At 47.6% G+C, this 21539-nt stretch overlaps 1 protein-coding gene and 1 long non-coding RNA gene across 6 annotated transcripts in view; one reads left to right on the forward strand and one right to left on the reverse strand.

Annotated features, from left to right (window-relative positions):
* The window catches only part of DSTYK (dual serine/threonine and tyrosine protein kinase), a 49639-nt gene that overhangs the window by 20628 nt on the left and 7472 nt on the right, over positions 1–21539 (forward strand). For 2 of the 5 annotated variants that reach the window (XM_053209461.1, XM_027074853.2), the window contains exons 3-11: positions 9011–9680; positions 13538–13770; positions 14175–14258; positions 14891–15067; positions 15682–15811; positions 17023–17179; positions 17630–17762; positions 19774–19887; positions 21306–21420. In XM_053209461.1, coding sequence (XP_053065436.1) covers positions 9011–9680; positions 13538–13770; positions 14175–14258; positions 14891–15067; positions 15682–15811; positions 17023–17179; positions 17630–17762; positions 19774–19887; positions 21306–21420 — 1813 coding nt within the window. Of the gene's footprint in view, positions 1–9010; positions 9681–13537; positions 13771–14174; positions 14259–14890; positions 15068–15681; positions 15812–17022; positions 17180–17629; positions 17763–19773; positions 19888–19977; positions 21267–21305; positions 21421–21539 lie in introns of those variants that run through there. The other 3 variants (XM_053209463.1, XM_053209462.1, XM_053209464.1) reach the window with 2 other exon arrangements.
* LOC106972909 (uncharacterized) overlaps positions 2294–21539 on the reverse strand; it is a 41903-nt gene continuing 22657 nt past the window's right edge. Inside the window, exons 4-5 of the long non-coding RNA XR_008293232.1 lie at positions 15101–15167; positions 2294–2525 (exon numbers count right to left, since the gene is read on the reverse strand). This is a non-coding gene — a long non-coding RNA (uncharacterized LOC106972909). The remainder of the gene's footprint in view (positions 2526–15100; positions 15168–21539) is intronic.

A 21539-nucleotide genomic window follows, 5' to 3' on the forward strand; every position in this document is an offset into this window, starting at 1 on the left:
GCGGGGCTCGAACTCACGGACCGCAAGATCGTGATCTGGCTGAAGTCGGACGCTTAACCGACTGCACCACCCAGGCGCCCCTTAATGTTTATTTTTGAGAGAGAGAGAGAGAGTGAGCAGGGGAGGGGCAGAGGGAGAGGGAGACACAGAATCCGAAGCAGGTTCCAGGCTCTGAGCTGTCAGCACAAAGCCAGATGTGGGGCTCAACTCACAAACCCTTGAGATCATGACCTGAGCTGAAGTCGGACGCTTAACCGACTGAGCCACCCAGTCGCCCCCCCTGTTGCCTTTTAAAAAACAATCTGGGAATGTGAGCAAAGCCATGTGCGGGAGAGGCACGTTCTTTGATTGATTTCTCTGGATCCCTTCATCTTATTGGCTTTAATTTTTAATGCTCATTTACTTTTGTGCCATGAATTGAAGTACTTCAAGCAAGCCCCGGACAGGAAAGTGAGAGCTGTTCCCCAGGTGCACGTCTGAGCACTCATCTTCCTGAGAAGAGCCCCCCTTGCCCACCCCCGAGGTGTGCTGAGAACTCAACTGAGGTACCGGCAGAGGAGGCCACTTGGTTGGGAAGTTGAGCCACCAAATCAGCTTCTCTCTCTGCACGACAGAAATACGGATTTTCTTTCTTGAGGAATATTCTTCACCAGTCTTGAGGAACTCTCTAGGCTCTTGTGCTCTGTTTCATGTGGTTTGTGAGGCTTCCTTAGCCAGTGTTTCTCCGGATCTGCTTTCGTCTCCAGTGGTTTTGATGTAGAAATAGCAACGGACCCCAACGGTTCTAAGTTTGGAACCCCTTGATGCTGTGCCTCAGAGAAGCCTTAGTTGCCTTTGTGGAGCTCCGGCCTGCTCCGCCGCTGTGGTCGGGTTCCTGTCTTCGTTAAATTCACGGGCCTCAGTGCCGGGAGCTTGCTGCCGGGAGCAGTTCACAGCCACCTTGAAGATTTTTGTGCCAGTGAAAAAGATTTTTTTTTTTGTTTAGCTCCGGTTATTTTTGGGACTAGTGAGTTAGCTCTAAACAGCCCTTCCATTTGGTTTGCAGAGGGTGATAAAGAAAGGAAACACTTAGCTCAAGGAAACCAAGATTGAATTAGGGGAAATGAGATGTTCATTTTCAACTGTCAAATTATCAAAGCAGAATTTCCCCCTACCCTTGTATACAATGGTCATTCTTCTAGTATGGTACTTTAAAGCTCTCATAAATTAGCCGTTTTTAGTTTGTTCCAGAATATGCTGACCCACACGGCCCCTTAGTGTTTGGTATTCCCAGCTTTGTAGCTCTGGGTCCCCTGAGATTCCCAGTTCATAATTCAGCAGCAGAGGAACAGAGTCAAGCCGTTAGTTTCTGTAACCTCGTTTAGTGTTAAAACATAGTCCTTTCCAGTTGGTGACATATTTCACCCTTCACCACGCTCACTGGATCTGTCTCCACGTACAGACTCCCCTTCCCCACCCTTACCCCCTCTCTGGGACGTATACTACCACCTTCTCTTACAAGTCCAGTGGAACATGGGTGTTTGCTTCAGAGTTTCCTCAGTCTGGAGTGTGTGTGTATTTTTCTTTCTTTTTTTTTTTTTTCAACGTTTATTTATTTTTGGGACAGAGAGAGACAGAACATGAACGGGCGAGGGGCAGAGAGAGAGGGAGACACAGAATCGGAAACAGGCTCCAGGCTCTGAGCCATCAGCCCAGAGCCTGACGCGGGGCTCGAACTCACGGACAGCGAGATCGTGACCTGGCTGAAGTCGGACGCTTAACCGACTGCGCCACCCAGGCGCCCCTGTGTGTGTATTTTTCCTGTGAACACCTATGAGAAAAGGAGTAGAAAGGAGCTGAAATGATTCAACTTTCTGAGTCTGAGCCGGGACTCCTGCAGCCTGGCTGTGGCGTTTCGCTTATGGTGGCACTTACAGACTGACAGTTATTCTGCTGGCCTGTGTGTCCCCACCCTTTGGATGAATGTACATGTCACCTGGCAGCCAGACTGCCACATGCTGACATGGCCATTGGCTCAGGGTGATGTCTGGTAGGGTATCTTTCAGGGAACTGAGGTAGACTAATGTTTCTAGGCAAGCTCTAATGAGTTGCAAGTAGACCTTTTTTTTTTTTCTCACTACTGTTAACTCTAACCAGCTGGAGTCATAAAGTTTTCTCTTTATAACCCTCAGCCAGCAGCTAGCAATGGGCATAATCTATTAAAAATTTTTTTTAATGTTTATTTATTTTTGAGAGAGAGTGTGTGAGCAGGGGAGGGACAGAGAGAGAGAGAGACACGGAATCTGAAGCAGGCTCCAGGCTCCTAGCAAAATTTTAACGTTGAAATTTACGAAACAGTGTTGCTGGAAAATCAGCTTCTCTCAAATTTTTGTCTAGTCATTGGCGTTTATGATGGTGCCTTATAAGACTCAACTTGTTGTGTGTTGCTTCCCTTTGGTTAGACACCATATCTTCTCCTGAATGTCTTTAGATGGAAAAATAGCAGTGAATTGGTATAAAGTCACAAAGAAAGCCGGGTGAAGGTCCTGAGGGCAAGAAGATACCTTTTAGGACTAGGAGATAGTATGTGGAATTAGGTTAAAAAGTGCCCATTCCAAGGCAAAAGACCCAAAGTTGGGGTTACTATGTATGAGGGGGAGAATGATACTCTAGAGAGAGAATTACAGTAAGGAAACCATGATTTTATTGGGCAAAGAGAAAGGAGAACTAAAGTGTCATGTTAATAAAGGGTATCGGAGGTTCAGGCAGATGCGAAAGTATAAACTCCTTCCAGACTGTGAGCCTGTACTCGTCCTATTTAGCTTGTCCCGTGCCTTTCCCCTACACACGATGACATATGTAATGGGCCGTAGCCATCCAACACGTGTGGCTCTCAGCCAAGAGACCCACAGACACCTACTGCAGGTTAACTTACCTGGTAAGGGTACGGGTGGTTTAGAGGCAGGTTGGCTATTTGTGTTTTTTGGGGGTTTTTTCCACGCTCTTGAAAAAGGAAAAAGAACGGCTTGAGTCTGAGGCTGTGTTTTCTCAGATCACCACCAGCGCTTCATTTGCGGCCTTCCAGGGTTAGCTCTTAGGGAGAAAATCTGCCGGAGATTCTAGTCTTCATCTTCCTCTTTCGCCTGTTTTCCAGGATCCCGTCTACCTCTTTCTTCGGCCCGGAGGCTTCCCTCTGTGTTTTCACCAAGAGCTCTGCGTGTTTCACTTTGAGTTAAGGATGGTTGGGGTGGGGATTTCAGAGACTCAGAGGCCGAAAGTACTGTCAGCAGACAGTTGGGGTTATTAAAAATACTCTTTTTGACTTCCTTCTTTGGCATCTCAGCTGAGTCCCTGAGGATTGTCTCACGGCAGAGCCTTTGCTTGGTAGGATATACTTTTTAACCCGGGAACTAGGATTGTTAGGATCCCCAAAGTCACCTTGTCCATCCCTTATCCTTCTTTCAGAACTTCCCCAACGTCAGCCCAGACGGTTCCCAACACACAGTGGACCTTCGGTAACTGCTTAAACATGCTCTCTGTGGTCTGTCGGACCTGGATTTACGTGCTGGCTTTGTCAGTTAACTGTGTGGCTGTGCTGGTTCCCTCGTTGGCAAGGCAGGGGTGGGGGGTGATAGTCCGTGTCTTTGAGGACTGGTGTGAGGCCTAAATGAGAGGGTGTGTGTCAAGCACTTAGCACAGTGTCTGGCACACCGTCAGTCCGTCCCCTCCTCCCTGGGTGTCCTAATCAGTGTCCTCGAGAAGAGAATTTCCCTCCCCGTCAGTTACCAGTCCTTTCCCTGACAGCCATGTTGGCCCTCCTTCCTCTTGTCCAACCGAAGTCACTCTGGTTCCAGCTTACTTACAGTTATTATCCTGCTCTAGTTAGAGACAAAGCTCTTCATACGTCATTATGAAATACTTCTGTGATGACAGAAGAGAAAGATATTGTTAAAAGGTAAATAATACAAAAGGTAAAGTTACAAAGTTAGAAGTTAAAGGTTTCCCTTCCTTCTTCTCTCTTCCTCTTGCTACTACTTTGTCTCTCTGCTTTGATGAAGGTAGTGACAAGACAATAAAGCTTCAGATTCCTGTTGTTTGTTTATTATTTTAGAGAGAGAGAGAGAGAGAGCAAGCCTGAGCAGGGGAGAGGGGCAGAGAGAGAGAGAGACTCTTAAGCAGGCTTCAAGCTCAGGACAGAGCCTGATGTGGGGCTCAGTCCCACAACCCTGGGATCATGACCTGAGCCAAAAACAAGAGTCAGGCGCTCAACTGACTGAGCCACCCAGGTGCCCCCAGATTCCTGCTTTTATCTGTATCTATGGTACTGGATGTTTGGATCACTGTTGAATACAGCTGCAAGGCAGATTGCACAGAGGCTACTCAGTATATCTTCAGCAAGGCATTTTCTATAATGTAGCAAGGATAGAGAGGTATTTTCCTTAATATGTAATTGACATGTAAGAGTGATCGTTCTTGGAACGGTATAAAGATGAAGAGGAATCATCCTGTGTGAAAACAAACAGGAAAAATCTCTCCACAGTCCTGTGAGAATGGTGGGGGAGGAGAACGGATGGTAAAAGTAGGTAGAACACAGGGACAGGGACTGAGGTCGAGGCCGCGTCGGTTGCGTACTTCTTTTCTGTGTGATGTGAGCCTGAGGTCAGAACTGTAGAGAAAGCAAAGACATCTGCGACCTACCTGAGTCTATGGCTGTCTTCTGTTTGAACCATCAGTTAATATACTCATCCTCGGCCAGAACTGAGTTTCCGTGATGTGCCATGAACCATAGATTAAGGAGTCTTCCCCAGTAAGAGCCAGTGTTCTTAGGAAGTGGTCAGGCTTCTTCAGTGATTGAGCGATTTCTTCTTGGCATTTAAGATAATGTCATTTTACATCAAAGATAAAACCCAAGAGGTCACTTCTGGTGTTTGCAGGGTAGCAACCTCCTTTCTGTTCATTCTCTTAATGTTGCCAAGAAAATTGATGGTGAATATACCAACTTCTGCAGATTCTGTAGATTTGTGCAGAATGCGTTCTACAAGAGAAATCTCTTTAGGAATTCACTGTGACTCACAGTGGGAATTATGGGATACTCTTATGATTCCCTGAGATTCTTTTCCCCTGATCGAGTTAGGAGCAAAATGCTCACTTACTCACTGCTTTATTCTTAGAGTAGAGGCAAACAGCAATTGCAGATAAATGTGTGGGATACGGGTTGAAAGACAGCAGATTTCACACATGATTACTGAAGAGTAGTGAAGGCATCATTTGTTCATCCATCCATTCCACGTTTGTTTATTGGATGCTCACGAAGCGCCAGGCACTGATTGAGGTGCTAGGAAGGAAGACAGCTTCCACGGAACAGCCCGAGATCAGACCTCCCTCTCACGTGGCCATAATAGGGCCCAGAACAGGTCTGGTTCCTCCTCTCTGTATTAATTATTACTTTTTTCACTCCCTGTCTCCAGGAGACAGTGCTGGCTTCCCTTTTTGTTTATAACTGTCAGGGATGAGTCATCCCTTCACCGTAAGTGTCACAGAATCACATAGCACGTTCTAGACTAGTATGTGCTTCTGCCAGGACATCAGGCCGCAGCTCTTCTTTGCCTGTCTTCTAGCAGCCACGATGGCGCAGCGAGACCAACGGGACGAGGTTGTTCACTGGGGAATCGAGGAGCAGGAGCACAGTGCTTGGTTTCTATCCATTTTCATTTCATACAACATCTATTTAGAAGCGGACACCTTCTTTCTAGGTGCCAGCGTACCGGGCAGCACCTACCATTAGAAAGCCCAGAATCCGTTAAAAAAAAAAAAAAGAATTTGCACCTCTGAGCACACAAAGTCAGCGCTCTCCTAAGTAGGATTTTGGTTGTGCAGATGGACTCTGTGGCTTTCGGTTTTCTTGCATATACAAAATGGACATTTAAAAAAATTTTTCTTTACGTTTCTTATTTTGAGAGACAGAGAAAGACAGAGAGACAGAGCATGAGCAGGAGAGGGTCAGAGAGAGAGGGAGACACAGAATCCAAAGCAGGCTCCAGGCTCCGAGCTGTCAACCCAGGGCCCGACACAGGGCTTGAACTTACGAACTGTGAGATCATGACCCAAGCTGAAGTCAGACACTTAACCGAGTGAGCCACCCAGGCACCCCCAAAATGGACATTTTAAATAGACATTGATTTTAGAATTTTAAGAAAACCCTTGAAATAAGCAAGCAAAGAAAATTATTCCTGAAAGCTTAGAAGACTTTCTAAAGAACTCCTACTTTAGGCTTTCTTCTCATAATATTCCTATAATAAGTGTGATTGGATTATAGCTTTAAAAATGTATATGTTTAAGAAAGGTTTGCAAGTTTAAAATATTTATTTGAAAAAACATATTCACCTCTAATTCTCTACCTTATTATAACTTTTCATTCCTTGGGATTCTCTTCTCGTCATTATTAAATTATTATGTATTATAATGCTGGCATTCAAGCAATTATGTCTTCTGCTCTCAGCCTTACAAGTTCTTACCCACTCTTTGAATATGCCCTCACGAAGTGATTCATGCTGTAGCAGTGTGACTCAGGGTAGTGAAAGGGGGTTTGTTTGGAACAGTGGGATGAGTGTCAGACTAGTCTACCAACCAGAAGACATTTCCTGCATTTCGAGGCATAGATGAAACAGCAGATTTCTTTTTGGCCTAGGCTTGGATGGAAAGTAGGTGGATTTTTAGTGTTTGCTCAAATCATAATTGGTGAGATGCTAAAAGTACTTTTAGCTTTAGGGAGTTCACAGCGGCCAGCCAAATAACAGTTATGTGACCCATCTGTGAATTAAACTTACTAGTTATTTACTGGGGAAGATGAGACCTTGTGTACTTTTCTGGAGATGGGAGATCCCTCTCTCTCTCTCTCTCTCTCTCTCTCTCTCTCTCTCTCTCTCTCTCTCACACACACACACACACAGATACACACACATACACACACATACACAGACACACACACACACACAGAGTACAAGAGACAATAGGCTGGCATTTTCTAGTCCTTTCCTACTTAAAAGGTCCCAGGTTTTTATTTAAAAATGTTTTTCATCAAAAATGCCTGCTGCTCAGTCAGGTAAGGAATGAAAACAGAATATCAATCTGAAAGAAAAGAAACAACTGCATTATCTTTTACATTTCAAATAAAGTAGATTTGCAACATCTGACAAATGTTAAGGGCACAAATGAGCAGATTCGCGCTGACTTCTTTTATAACTCTGTCAAATGTGCTAGGACTCTGTGGAGGGTTGATTTGGAACTGCAGATCCCTGAAGACATCAGGAGTTAGTGTGCCTGCAGCGGTGATATGGGCATGAGTCTCCGGGTTGACCCTTAGGTCTGGGATGCCGGGCAGAGTAGACAGTTTCAAAGATAGAGAAAAGCAGCATGTGCAGTGGATGGAAATACATGCTCTTAACTGCCTCAGGATCCTCAGGAAAGAAGCGGAGCACAGGGGCACCTGGGTGGCTCGGTCGGTTACGTGTCTGACTCTTGATTTCGACTCAGGTCATGATCTCAGGGGTCATGTGTTCGAACCCCGAATTGGACTCTGCTGACACTGGAGCCCGCTTGAGATAGTCTCTCTCCCCTCGCCCCTCCCCCACTCGCACGCACGCACATGTGTGTGCATTCTGTCTCTTTCTCTCAATATAAATAAATTAAAAAAAAAAAAGTAGAACACAAAACAAAAACTGTTGGCTAGGAAAGGACCCGTAGACGTTTGTTTCTAAACCAAAGCTCGTGCTTGAAACTCACTTTAAGATCTTGGGTATATCCGTTATGATTGGGTTCAATCACATGTAACAGACAATCTGAAAAACGGGCTTGCTTAAACAAGATAGAGGTTAATTTTTTTTCCCTCGTGAAAGAAGTCTGAAGCTAGGCTGGTGTGGCGGCTCTGCGGTCACCAGGGACCCAAGCCCCCTGTTTCTTTTTGCTCCGTCATCCTCAGTGCTGGCTTCTACCCTCAGGTTTGCCTTAGGGCTGCGGGATGACGTCATCTTGCCACTGGCAAGAAGGCTGAGGCCAGAGAGCGTCCTTCCTGGGAGGGTCAAACCCCCTCTAAAGAGTTCTCCTGAAAGCCCCACCCCGTTATTGTCCACCTTGTCCGTAAAGACCATTGCCTTCCCAATAATGCAGAGGCTAAATACTGGATAGGCAAACCTTAGTCTTGTACCAAGTGATCATGAGAATGAAGGTATTACCAAGACTTAGGTGGCTAAGACTTTGAGATACCTGCAAACTTTTAGAATAGGACAGTAACAATGTTGGCCAAACCTGGTTTTTCTGTTTGCTGCTTGATTGACTCAACAATATTGAGGCCCATGTGTTAGGCACTGGAGTTATAATAGCGAACAAGGTGGACATGGTCCCTGCCCTCAAAGGGTTGACAGGCTAATAGGGAAAATGGGTTTTCAAAAGATAAAGTATAAATGTGTTGAACATTAAGGAAAGGAGAAGTAGAGAGTGCTTGGGATTATGTTCGAGGAAGGACTCTCCAGGGCATGACATGAGTACACAGGCAGATTGGAAGCCTGCTTGGGAGTTGGTCTGGGAGTTAGCTGGCTCTGAAAGGTTGGGCAAGTGCAATGAGCAAGGACTGGAGTGGGAGGAAAGTTCCAGACAGCCTCACTCCTGAGCTGATAATTTCCACAGCATTTCTTTCTCCTTCCATTATTTGTGTTACTCCTTCATCGGAGGGTATCTATGGGTGTTTCCAAACAACGAGGGAAACCAGGAACTAAATTCTTTCTTCTGAAGTGGCTAAAGAGACGGCCATCCTTTCTACTGACTGCTTTCTCTCTCTAGACAAGTGCCTGTCTGCACAGGCTGCACCAGGGAGTGTTGGTAACCCAGGAAGGAGTTGGACAAATGATGGGGGCGTACCGAAGTCCCATTGGCCCATCACAGATCTGGACTTTGGTCTCAGTGTGGGACTCAGGGGAGGCAAGGATTGGTTCTGACCCTGAAGTGCTGATATGACCCCCCCCCCTTCCCCTTCTAGGAAGTGGACATTGTGGTAGCACCGTGCCAAGGCCTCCGGCCTGCAGTGGATGTTCTGGGTGACTTGGTGAACGATTTCTTGCCTGTGGTAACCTATGCACTCCACAAAGATGAACTCTCTGAGAGGGATGAGCGAGAGCTTCAGGAAATCCGAAAGTATTTCTCCTTTCCCGTATTCTTTTTCAAAGTGCCGAAGCTGGGCTCGGAGATCATTGCCTCCTCTACCAGAAGACTGGAGAACGAAAGGTCACCGCTCCATCACCAGCTGATTGGCCTGGGCTATCTGAGCAGCAGTCACTGTAACTGTGGGGCTCCTGGCCAAGACACTAAAGCTCAGAGCATGTTGGTGGAACAAAGTGAGAAACTGAGACACTTGAGCACGTTTTCTCACCAGGTGCTACAGACTCGCCTGGTGGACGCGGCCAAGGCCCTGAATCTGGTGCACTGCCGCTCCCTTGACATCTTTATTAACCAGGCCTTTGACATGCAGCGGGACCTGCAGATTACTCCCAAACGTCTGGAGTATACTCGAAAAAAGGAAAATGAGTTGTATGAATCGTTGATGAATATTGCCAATCGAAAGCAGGAGGAAATGAAGGACATGATTGTCGAGACGCTGAACACCATGAAGGAGGAACTTCTGGATGATGCTGCCAACATGGAATTTAAAGGTAGGTCCTAGAGAGCTGGGCGTGGGCTACTGGGACCAGAGGATTCTTTAACCCTTTGCTAACCAGAAATTGAGCCAATTAATTCTGAGGGCCAAAGGAAACTCAGGAGGATCTTATCTACCCAACCGTCATTAGCAGGAGCCCACCTTAAATCATTTAGCCAGAGTGGCCTCCCTTGTTCTCAGAGGCCTTCCTGGAAGATTCCGCTGACATTCCTTCCCAGGACTGGCAGTCCAGCTTCTGGTAAGTTCATCCTAATAGTGCTCTTTAATCTCCAGTTTGTGTCTGTATCCCCTTGACCTTGATGGAGCTGGAGAAGAGCTCCAATTGGAGAAGAATGTTAGTGGAGAAGAATTCTGGAGAAGAATGTTACTAAGTCATGCTTTAACCTTGGCTTTAACCTTCGGCATGGCCCATGCTTCCTTATTGGTTCTTTCTGTGTGTGTCGTGATCTCATTTTCTTTCCAGGCTGCTCCCGAAACCCAGCTCAGGAGGATTTCCCAAAGTCCTGTTTTCAGCTTTTCTGGAAGCCCCATTCTTCATGGATGGCTGTTAAGAAAATTGGGCCACGGTGATTGGTCAGGTCTTTTGGGGCTGACGTTTAGGTGTGGCTGACCTTGTATACTGACTGGTCTGTGGACCTCCCTGCAGGAACCTGCCCTACCACCTGTTCATTAAAGGGAAGTAGTTTGCAAGTTACCCTTTGGGTTCTCGGTCCCGGCTGTACATCCAAATCTGCTGGGAGGCTCTTTGAAAATATAAATGTTCGATACCACCGCAGAGCACTGCAGACCTATTAATCAGAATTCCTTTTCTTTTCTTTTTCTTTCTTTCTTTATTTTTGAGAGAGCAAGCGTACGTGAAAGGGGAAGGGTCAGAGAGTGAGGGGGAGAGAGGATCCAGGAAGGCTCTGTGCTGTCAGCACAGAGACCGACTCAAGGCTTGAACCTATGAAGTGCAGGATCATGACCTGAGTCGAGACAAGAGTCGGACACTTAACTGCCTGAGCCATCCAGGCACCCCAATCAGAATTTCTTATGTGAGAGCTAGCATCAGTTTTTTTTCTTTTCTTTTCCTTTCTTTTCTTTTTCTTTTCTTTTCTTTTTTTTTTCCTGTCTCCCTGCGGATTCTGTACATTGCCATCTTCTTGATGAGGGAACTGAGGCTCAGGCAGGTTAAGTAATTTGCTCCAGGTCACATAGCTACTGAAGAGTAAGGGCAGAATTTGAATCTAACAGTCTTATTTCTGAGTTAATTTCCATGCTTTCCTGCTTCTTAATCTGTTTCTGGCTGCCGCCGCCACCGTCGTCCTCATAACCCGCTCCCAAGGCTCAGCCTGGTCTCCGGCTCTTTGCTTTCCCTCGTGCTGCATCCGGTCTGCCGCCGGGTCCTGACGAGTCTTCGTCCCTGTTTCATATCTACCTTTGCCTTTCTGCTGCCTCTTCTTTAGTCTGCCTGAACTACTGTTACCTGTTGCTCCCCCGGACATCTTTCTCTCCTTTCTCCAGTTCATCTTTCGCGGCTCCCTGTTCCTACAGACTAAGTTTAGACTTATGAGCCTAATGTTAAAGATCTTCCAAGGTCTGACCAACTTTCCACTTCCTCTTTCCCAATGTGCACCTTCCTGTAATTTCTATTTCAGTTGGTCTCAACTGCTTGCTGTCCTCCACATGCTTCCTTTACTTTTTCTTTGCTCCTGCTCTGCCCTAAACCCAAAATGTCTTTTATTTGTGAATTTCCAAATCCTACCTAGCCTTCAAGGCCTCTTCTAGATAACATTTTCATATCTCTTACAGCAGATAACACAGAGTCTGTGGATGGTACCTCTTCAGAGCCCGAATGAGCGTGCGAATGATGGTATACGGCCGTGTCACGCTTATACAAAGGACATAGAGTTGACTCTAGCAAACACAGGTGCCTTATTTCTTCCAGGTCTTTCTAGTATATGTGCTGCCGAAGCGAGCACTTACAGGTCTTTCTAAAGATGAGCAAAGATACGTCTTTGGTGAATTCCCCCCGTAGGGAGGACTTGCAGTGGAGAGGCTAGGAAGGCTTCTGACTCACTGAAACAAAGCTGGCACATCAGTGCCAGTGGCACAGAGCCCTTGGTAAAGGTGGGCAGACCATGAAACATTTGACTGTATATTAGGTGCCAAGTACACCAAGTTTGGTGCCTGGGAAGCGGTGGTTAGTTCAACAGACGCAGGGGGAGCTGGGAGCGTGTAGATCAGACGTCTAGCTCTGTTAACTGCATGATGGATTTGTGAAGCCACTTCCGTACTCGGCTGTGTGTTAGATGAGACTTGCATGGCTACTACTTAACCTTGTTCTAAGTTCTTCCCGGAGACCCTTGATGCAATAAGTAAATTTAGAAGAGGCCAGAAGATTTACCAGCTGGCCTGGGGAACCAGATTTCTGGTACCGTTTTTTTGTCTTGTTTCATTTTGTTTTGTTTTGTTTTGTTTAAATAAAGGTAATGCAGGTATGCTGGCTTTATGGCATACACACTTCAGAAAAGACTTTTGGGGTGCCTGGGTGGCTCAGTCAGTTAAGCGTCTGACTTCGGCCCAGGTCATGATCTCACGGTTCGTGGGTTTGATCCCCACGTCCAGCTGTGTGCTGTCAGCTCGGAGCCTGGAGCCTGCTTCAGATTCTGTCTCTGTCTCTCTGCCCCTCTCCCACTCGTTCTCTCTCTCTCTCTCTCTGTCCGTCTCTCCCTGTCTCTCTCAAATATAAATAAACATTTGAAAATTGTATTAAAGAAAAGCCTTTTTTTTTTTAAAGGTAATACCTACATACATAGAATAGTTAGGTCAAAGGGAATGTAGGTAATTTTGTTGATTTGTTGGTTAGTTTAAAATTCTGATAGATTAAAAACAATTTTTTTTGTTAGATGTTATGGGATCTCCTCCAAAGAGGTAGCACCGATTTACATTCCCACAGTAGACATGAGAGTGCCTTTTTAGGAGTGGAGTTTTTGCAGGTAACTTGTCTTCTCTTAAGTTCTGTCCTCTGGCTGGCAAAACAGATTTCTCATTCTGGGAGGTAGCTGGATGGTGACAGTGTTCCAGTTTTACTTTTTATTTATCTAGTAATTGATTAGTGCTGAATCCCCGACTCTCGGGTTTTTCCAGGAACTAGGCAGTGTGAAAGGTTACAAAGGCTTTGCAGTCCCTGAGCTTTGGGTTCAAATGCTAGCCGTATTACTTCCTAACCATACCGTACCCTTCCGGGTGCCGCCTTTGTCCTTTCTTTGAGACTGTCTCCCAACCCGTAAAATGTGACCAATAATACTCACCTGACAGGGGCGCCTGGCAGGCTCAGGCAGCTGAGTGCCCGACTTCGGCTCAGGTCACGATCTCACGGTTTGTTGAGTTCTAGCCCCACATCGGGCTCGCTGCTGTCAGCGCAGGGCCCGCTTCTGATCATCTGTCTCCCTCTCTCTCTGTCCCTCCCCCTCTCACGCCCTCTCAAAAATAAAACATTAAAAAAAATACCCACCTGACAAGGTTATTGTGAGGATTAAATTCGATTGCATATATAAAATACTTAGTATGGTGCCTGTCAAATGGTCTGCACTCAATAAATGATCCTCCTCCTATAAAGGCGACATGAAAGCTGACAAAAATCAATGGGCTCGTTCTAGACACAGTTGCTTTTTCTCAGTATTCTTAGATGCCTAAGTGGTAGAGGATCACATGGCCCCGGATCATACTGAAGGTCAGAGCTTGTCAGCCAGCCGTGTCTTTTACAGCCATCGTGCTGGTAGCTCCTCCGCTTTGGTTGGGGGAGGCCCTTATTCTCAGTGCCTGCCCCTTCCTCTCACAGCCCACTGGCTTCTTTCTCTGCCTCCATAGATGTCATTGTCCCTGAGAACGGAGAGCCGGTGGGCACCAGAGAAATCAAATGCTGCATCCGACAGATACAGGAGCTCATCATCTCCCGGCTTAATCAGGCGGTGGCGAACAAGCTGATCAGCTCAGTGGATTACCTGCGCGAGAGCTTTGTCGGCACCCTGGAACGGTGCCTGCAGAGCCTGGAGAAGTCCCAGGATGTCTCAGTTCACATCACCAGTAATTATCTCAAACAGGTACTTGCAGAATGGCCAAGATACCGTGTCACAGGTGACATACAAAGCAGACACCACACAGAAACCCAGCCTCAAGTTAGCCCGGAGTTACCCTTTCACCCCTCTGCCCATCCCCTTTGAATTATATTGAACTTTTCCGTCACATGAGCACTGCCTGTCAGAGGGGCTTGTGAGCTGCACAGTCGCAGTTTGGGTGATGAGCTAGAAGGTGAAGAGGGAAGGAAAGAGGCCCAGAGAGCCGCAGAACCGATGATGCACCTGCGTCGACTCTGCACTCATATCGATGGGTATATTTGGGAACCTTGAAACTGGACCCTGCCTTAAGTAAATACTATTTATCACATTTTTTTAATCAGCCCCTCTGCTCAGGGCGTATTGACTTTGGTTTGTGTGTTCTCTTCCAGATCTTAAATGCCGCCTATCACGTCGAAGTTACGTTTCACTCAGGGTCCTCGGTTACAAGGATGCTGTGGGAGCAAATCAAACAGGTGGGGCTTGCTTAGAGAAACATTCTCTGGCCCTGGTTGGCTCAGAACCTTAGTCACCCCAATAGCAGCTGATGTCTAGGATCTTCTGTTGGTGTAGGTAGGTGGCCGTTTGTCCCGATTTGCCTGCCCAGGACAGTTCTGGTTTATGCCAGCTCTGAGATAATTAGGAACGGAGCCACTTTAACGCTTGAGAATGGTGCGTTTAAATATTTTATGCAGCCCTAAGACTCTCCTTCACTAGCTTCTTCAGATTCCTTTCTCCCCAGCCGAAATGTTTTCTCAGAATCAGGCTTTCCTGCCAGAGGCCATTTGTGTGGTTTCTTTTCTGGAATTTGACGTGGCTCTTATTCCATACTGAGTTCAGAAAGGGAATTCCGGGCGCCCCCGGCGCTGACTGTATATAGTGAGGGTTTGTGAGCCCGTAGACTAGGCCTAGTGTTCTTTGATGCTTTCCTTTGGTCTGAGCCCTGATTATGAGGTAGGTGGAATGGGAGAGGAATCTTGGCCTTCACGTGGCTGCTTTCTTACTAGCCTGCTCCTAACGAGTGGGTAGCCCAGAGGGGAAGGGCGTTGGCTCTTTCTGGTGGCTCCTGTCCCCACCCTTGCATGTTCTTCCTCTCTTCTTCCCGCAGATCATCCAGCGTATCACATGGGTGAGCCCACCCGCCATCACACTGGAATGGAAGAGGAAGGTGGCCCAGGAAGCCATCGAGAGCCTCAGTGCCTCTAAATTGGCCAAGAGCATTTGCAGCCAGTTCCGGACCCGACTCAACAGTTCTCATGAGGCTTTTGCAGCCTCCTTGCGGCAGGTGCGTATGTCGGAAGAGAGAGAAGAGCCTTACCTGTCGAGCAATATTTTGCCCACTGCTCTGCGTGTAATTTTTCTAAGATCATCAGTGTATCTTCTTCCTGTATGTTAAAGGATAATATCATGTTTTAGGAAGTTTCATCAGTACATTTCTCATGTGGAGATTTTTCTAACTCTTGGGAACAGGAAGGGAACTCAGTTAATTTCTCCCCATTTCACTGAGTGAGGAATGAAAATCAAGGGGTAGGAATTTTATTTATTTAGTATTTTAGAAATGAGTCACAGAGGAGGACGACTTTGTAACTTTCACACTGGTTCACAGTTATGTGACGTGCTTGTCCCCTCAGAGTGTGCGTGTGTGTGTGTGCGCGTGCACGCGTGCACATGTGTGTACGTGTGTATAGAGGGGAGGGTGTGGAGATGGCGCATCCAGGAGGCAAAGTGGTTATTTATCGAGAGCTCACTGTATGCCAGTGTCGGAGCCGTGTTCTGCACAGCTTGTGTAACTCTCTCAGTTGTCCTCAGCAGGTAGATATTATTGTCCCCATATAATAGGTGAGGAAGCCAAACTAGGGACTTGGAAAGTCACGTGTCTTCTTTCTGTTTCTCTTCCAGCTAGAAGCTGGCCACTCAGGTCGGTTGGAGAAAACAGAAGATCTCTGGTTGAAGGTTCGCAAGGATCATGCCCCCCGCCTGGCTCGCCTTTCTCTGGAAAGCCGTTCTTTACAGGATGTCTTGCTACATCGTGAGTCCCTGTCTTTCCCAAGTAAATTGGGAGAAGTTTCTGGATACCTGGCGTTCGCATGTTCTACCTCTAGCGCTGCTTCCTTGCAAAGCTACCTAAGCACCCACTGATGTGTTTTTGAAACCCTAAAGTCTGTTTGGTCCCACTATTTGTTACAGAATCCATTTCTTTTTTTTTTTTAATTTTTTTTTTTTAACGTTTATTTATTTTTGAGACAGAGAGAGACAGAGCATGAATGGGGGAGGGTCAGAGAGAGAGGGAGACACAGAATCCGAAACAGGCTCCAAGCTCTGAGCGGTCAGCACAGAGCCCGACGCGGGGCTCGAATTCATGGACCGCGAGATTGTGACCTGAGCCGAAGTTGGACACTTAACCGACTGAGCCACCCAGGCGCCCCGGTCCCGCTATTTGTATAGTTCAAGTGACATGACAGGTTTATTTAAATCAAACCAGTTAGGGGGCACCTAGGTGGCTCAGTCAGTTAAGTGTCCAGCTTCAGCTCAGGTCATGATCTTGTGGTTCATTGGTTCAAGCCTCGCGTTAGACTCTGTGCTGACAGCTCAGAGCCTGGAGCCTGCTTCAGATCCTGTGTCTCCCTCTCTCTGTGCCCCTCCCCCCCTTTCAAAAATAAATAAACAAAAAAAATAAATAAATCAGACCAGTTAGGGTACTTTCTACTAGTTTCCAGTACTGTCAGAATTACAACTTCCTACTTTTAGGTCTGTGTCTAAGAATCCTTTTTTTTTCTCCTTTTTTCTTAAACAAGATATATATTTTCTTCATAGGCAGTCTTTAAGGTTTTATTTTTAAGTAATCTCTACACTCAACGTGGGGCTCGAACCCACAACCCCAAGAGCAAGAGTCACACGCTCCACTGACCAAGCCGGCCAGGGACCGAACATCCAAGAATCTTAGGGAGGATGGGGCGCCTGGGTGGCTCAGTCGGGTAAGCGGCCGACTTCGGCTCAGGTCATGATCTCATGGTCTGTGAGTTCGAGCCCCGCGTCGGGCTCTGTGCTGACAGCTCAGAGCCTGGAGCCTGTTTCAGATTCTGTGTCTCCCTCTCTCTGACCCTCCCCCGTTCGTGCTCTGTCTCTCTCTGTCTCAAAAATAAATATTAAAAAAACTTAAAAAAAAAAAAAAGAATCTTAGGGAGGTTGGCCAGCAGGCTCCCATTCCTCCTGCCTCATCCCTGTCTCCGTATTTCATAGGTAAACCTAAACTGGGTCAGGAACTGGGCCGGGGCCAGTACGGTGTGGTGTACCTGTGTGACAACTGGGGAGGACACTTCCCGTGTGCCCTCAAGTCGGTCGTCCCTCCGGATGAGAAGCACTGGAATGACCTGGCTTTGGAGTTTCACTACATGAGGTGGGTTCTCCTGTCGTTCATCCCTGTGGGAAAAGATCCAGAGAAGAAGCCAGAAGCCGACACGACTTTTGTACCAAGAGCTGCAGCGTCCCTGGTCTCTCCATTCCTGTGCCCCAGGGTGTCGTGGACAGTATTTCTGGGTTTGTTCCAGTCACGTGCTCTCTGCCAGGCCTTCAGTGGCTTTGCTTGCCCCCCCCCCGCATCCTGATTTCTCACAGACTCCGTCTCCCGTTGGACTTCTTCCTTAGTCCTTGCGGCCTGTCCGTCTCTAGATTCTGTGACGCTTTGTCCTCACTGGAGGCCATTGTCTTTCCCTTTCCTCTGTACCGAGGGCCGTTCCCCCTGGACCTGGACTGAGGGTGGTCTCTGGGGTATCCCTTCCCACGTGGCGGCACGCTGTGCAGGGTGAGACCGGAGCACGGCAGCCGCGGCCTCTCTCGTTCCCACCAGGTCTCTGCCGAAGCACGAGCGCTTGGTGGACCTCCACGGCTCAGTCATCGACTACGGCTATGGCGGCGGCTCCAGCATCGCCGTGCTGCTCATCATGGAGAGGCTGCACCGGGACCTCTACACCGGGCTGAAGGTGAGGCGGGGTGAGGGGGTGACCGCGCAGCCGGAGCCACGGGGTCCTCCTCGGCCTGTCATCCCTCCTTGTCTGTCCGGACCTTCTAGCTTTCACGAGACATTGTTGGAATAATCAAGCTTGATTACCCCAATCCAGAAAAACCTCACAGACTTCTCAGAGTCTGATTTTCGGCCCAGAACGCTGCCAGTTCGCCACCGTCACCTCTGGTGATGGTGGTACAAACCTAGACTACGCGGAGGAGCAGAAAAGCGTCCTATAACTTTGCTGTTCTTCCTCCTTTTGTCGCTCTCGAGGGATGAGCCAATTTTTGTCGTTTAACCAGCCAGTATTTATCAGTGACTCCTTTTTGTCCAAGAGCCTGTATTAAGCACCAGAAGGGGATATCAGGAAGTGTGATTGCCAGGGGCCCCCGGCTGGCTCGGCCAGTGGTGTGTGTGACTCTTGATCTCGGGGTTAGGAGTTAAGCCCCACTTCAGGTGGAGAGCTCACTTAAAAAAAAAAAAAAGTCTAATTGTCAGAAGCTTCTAAGAGACTTGTAGTCAGTGAGTATGTCATGAGGATTTGAGTTTGGTAAATATACCTTGATGGGTAAAATTTGGTAGAAGGAAGAGGCCACGCTAGGGGGAAGGAGGAGCGTAATGCCCTCCACCTGAAGGACACTGGTCGTGTTGGAGCAGCTGTCTGGGACTAGGGGAGCGTGATGTGCAAAGACATGTTGAGAACAAATTGTAGAACACCAGAATTAAGAATTTCCACACAGGGGCGCCTGGGGGGCTCAGTTGGTTGAGCGGCCGACTTCAGCTCAGGTCACGATCTCACGGTTCGTGGGTTTGAGCCCCGCGTCGGGCTCTGTGCTGACAGCTCAGAGCCTGGAGCCTGTTTCAGATTCTGTGTCTCCGTCTGTCTGTGCCCCTCCCCCACTCATGCTCTGTCTCCCTCTGTCTCAAAAATAAATAAACATTAAAAAAAATTTTTTTTTTAAAAAGAATTTCCATAGAATTCAAATCGCAGTCTAGACCCTGAAAAGCTGTTGAAAGATTTTGAGTGAAGAGGAGATACGGTCAGTCAGATGCTCAGTTTCCCTCGCCCAAAGCAGCAAGGGAAGTAGAGACGCCCGTTTCTCTGGTCCCTACACCGGGGCTCAGTGGGGCTGGGGGAAGCTAACCCCAGTGCATGTGGGTAGGTCCCTTCTCACAGATGCCTCTCATGCCAGTTTATGCGGACGCTTCCAGATATAAGACAGGAATCGCTAGAAATCATTGCAGGAGCCGTGGAAACTCAATAGGGTCGAGAAAATGACTCTCCCGGTGGCTCTCCCTCTTCATTTCAGAGGAGTTAAGCTCAGCACTGTCTGATGCTTTCCCACAAGAGGGCTAGAAAACTGAATCTCAGCTTCTGGATGAGTGATGTAATGTCCTCTGGAATTCAGGAGACCCTAAGTTGGAGGCCCGGTACAAGTAAGATGCGTGAGTTTGATATTTGAATCTGTAAAGCCAAACCTGGGCCAATGAGGCTTACAATGCAGCAGAGGTCATTCTGCCTGAGAAACCTAGAAATACCTTTTTCATAAAAAATATGTTTTTATTTTCTTACTTAAAAAAATTTTTAAGTCATCTCTCTGCCGAACGTGGGGCTCAAACTCACGACCCCGAGACCAGCAGTCACATGCTCCGCTGACCTAGCCAGCCACGCACCCTGAGACCCGGAAGTACTCTGGGTCTCAAGGGCAGTTCCAGAGTTTGTTGGGGGTAGGGGATGGAAATGAACTCATGCGTTCAGTTGTTGGACTGTGCCTCTTGTAGTCCTGTTTGGGGCAACCCCTCAGCCTCCTCCTCCTAACTTCTTTCCTCTTCCCTTCTTCCCATCTACTCCCATCTTCCCATTGTCCTGTGTGCCCTAGTGCAGGCCGACTCTCAGTGCCCCGCAGAAGGAACTCTTAGTTGGTTTAAGCAGGTTGGACTGAGGAGTTGTCTTGTTAGTGACACGTGAGCCCTTTTGTCTCCCCAAGGCTGGGCTGACGCTGGAGACACGTCTACAGATAGCACTAGATGTGGTGGAAGGAATCCGCTTCCTGCACAGCCAGGGACTTGTCCACCGTGATATCAAGTTAAAAAATGTCCTGGTGAGTAGAGCTGTTTCCCCGAGATAACGCCCCGCCTCCGTGGGTTAAGTGACCTTGGGAGGGTCCGCATGAATGTGAGTTTGATCATAGGAAGAGGCTGCCGGAAGAACAGTGGATTGATGGGATCTCAGACATAATGCTTGGGGAGCGTGAAGCCACATCATAGACTGAGCGTACGTTGCTTAAGGCTTTTCCTCCGAACACTGTTGAAAAACTTCAAACTTACAGAAGAGAAAAGAGTGGTACAATGACCACATACGGTTCACCCGGATTCATATTCTCTTTCTCCTGGGTTAGTCTCTCTCTGTTCCTCAGTCTCGCACACACGTACGCACACTCTTTGTTCAAGTATATGAAAGTAAGTTGCAGATAACACATTCCTAAGTACTTGAGCTTGTATTTCCTAAAAAGGACACTCTTCTGTGTAATTAAAATGCCATTATCACACCAAACAAATTTAACATTGGTATAATGCTGTTAGTTAACATGCAGTCTATATTAACATTTCCCAGTTGTCCCAAATATGTTTAGTTACCCGAATACGGTCATTTGTTTGTGTGTTTGATCCAGGGTTCGCTCCAAGGGTCGTACAGCGTACTTTATTGTCATGTTTTTTATCCTCCTTTAATCTGGAATAGTCTTTCTGCTCTTTTGTGCTTTTGTGACGATGTGTTCGAGGCTTCCAGGTCTTGTTATTGCTTAGGGTTTGATCACAGGTGCTGGATGAGGGCTGAGATGGGTAAATGCACCTTAAAGGTAAGGTGGTCATGTTCCGTTATCTCAATTGTAGAGACTCCTCTGACATATTCTCTTGACACTGTGTTGCATTATCATTGAGGTGTTTCTGGCAAGAGGTACATACAGAGAGATGACAGCAGTTTGGGGGGGAAGGGAAAGATCGTCCTAAAATCATAGGCCGAAACCTAAGAGGCTTATCTGTAGTCAAATGAGACGTAGACTTATTCTCTTGGGCCTTTAGGAAAGGACACTGCAGGGAATTCAGGAAACTCTCCTCAGCTCACCAGAGGACCTCAGCCTTCTTACTTAGCAACTTTCTGCCCTGGGGTCTGGAGGTCAGAGAAGAATAATCAGGAACCCAAATCCTTTCCTCCGTGTCCTTCACTTATTCATTCTTCCTAGACTTACTAAGTTCCTGCTATGTGCCAGGCAGTGTGCTAAGCGCTAGGTATACAAAGACGAGAAAGGCAGCCCCTGCCCTTAGGTTGCTTACAGTCTGGGGGGAAGATGGGAATGGGAACGAGTCTGGAGACAGGGAGGCGGGAAGCAGGGTTGAGGAAGCGCTACTGGGAAGTAGACACCCGCTTCAGAGCTTGAGTGTGCCCCTGAGCTTGAGTGTGCCCCCGAGCGTTACGTGCAGGGTCAGACGCAGGCTGACTCTTGCCCTGCTTTGTTGGCAGCTGGACAAGCAGAACCGTGCCAAGATCACTGACTTAGGGTTCTGCAAGCCAGAGGCCATGATGTCAGGCAGCATTGTGGGGACACCAATCCATATGGCCCCTGAACTTTTCACAGGTAAGCTGCAGGGCGGGAGTGGGCCTCAGCAGGGCTCCATGCTTTAATGAGTTCTATCTCTTGCTTAAGTAGTATCCACAAGTACTACCGGCCGGTCTGGGGCGGGCAAGGGAGAGCCA

Source organism: Acinonyx jubatus, chromosome E4 (genome assembly GCF_027475565.1).
Source record: "Acinonyx jubatus isolate Ajub_Pintada_27869175 chromosome E4, VMU_Ajub_asm_v1.0, whole genome shotgun sequence".
In the NCBI taxonomy this organism is placed as follows: Eukaryota; Metazoa; Chordata; class Mammalia; order Carnivora; family Felidae; genus Acinonyx; species Acinonyx jubatus.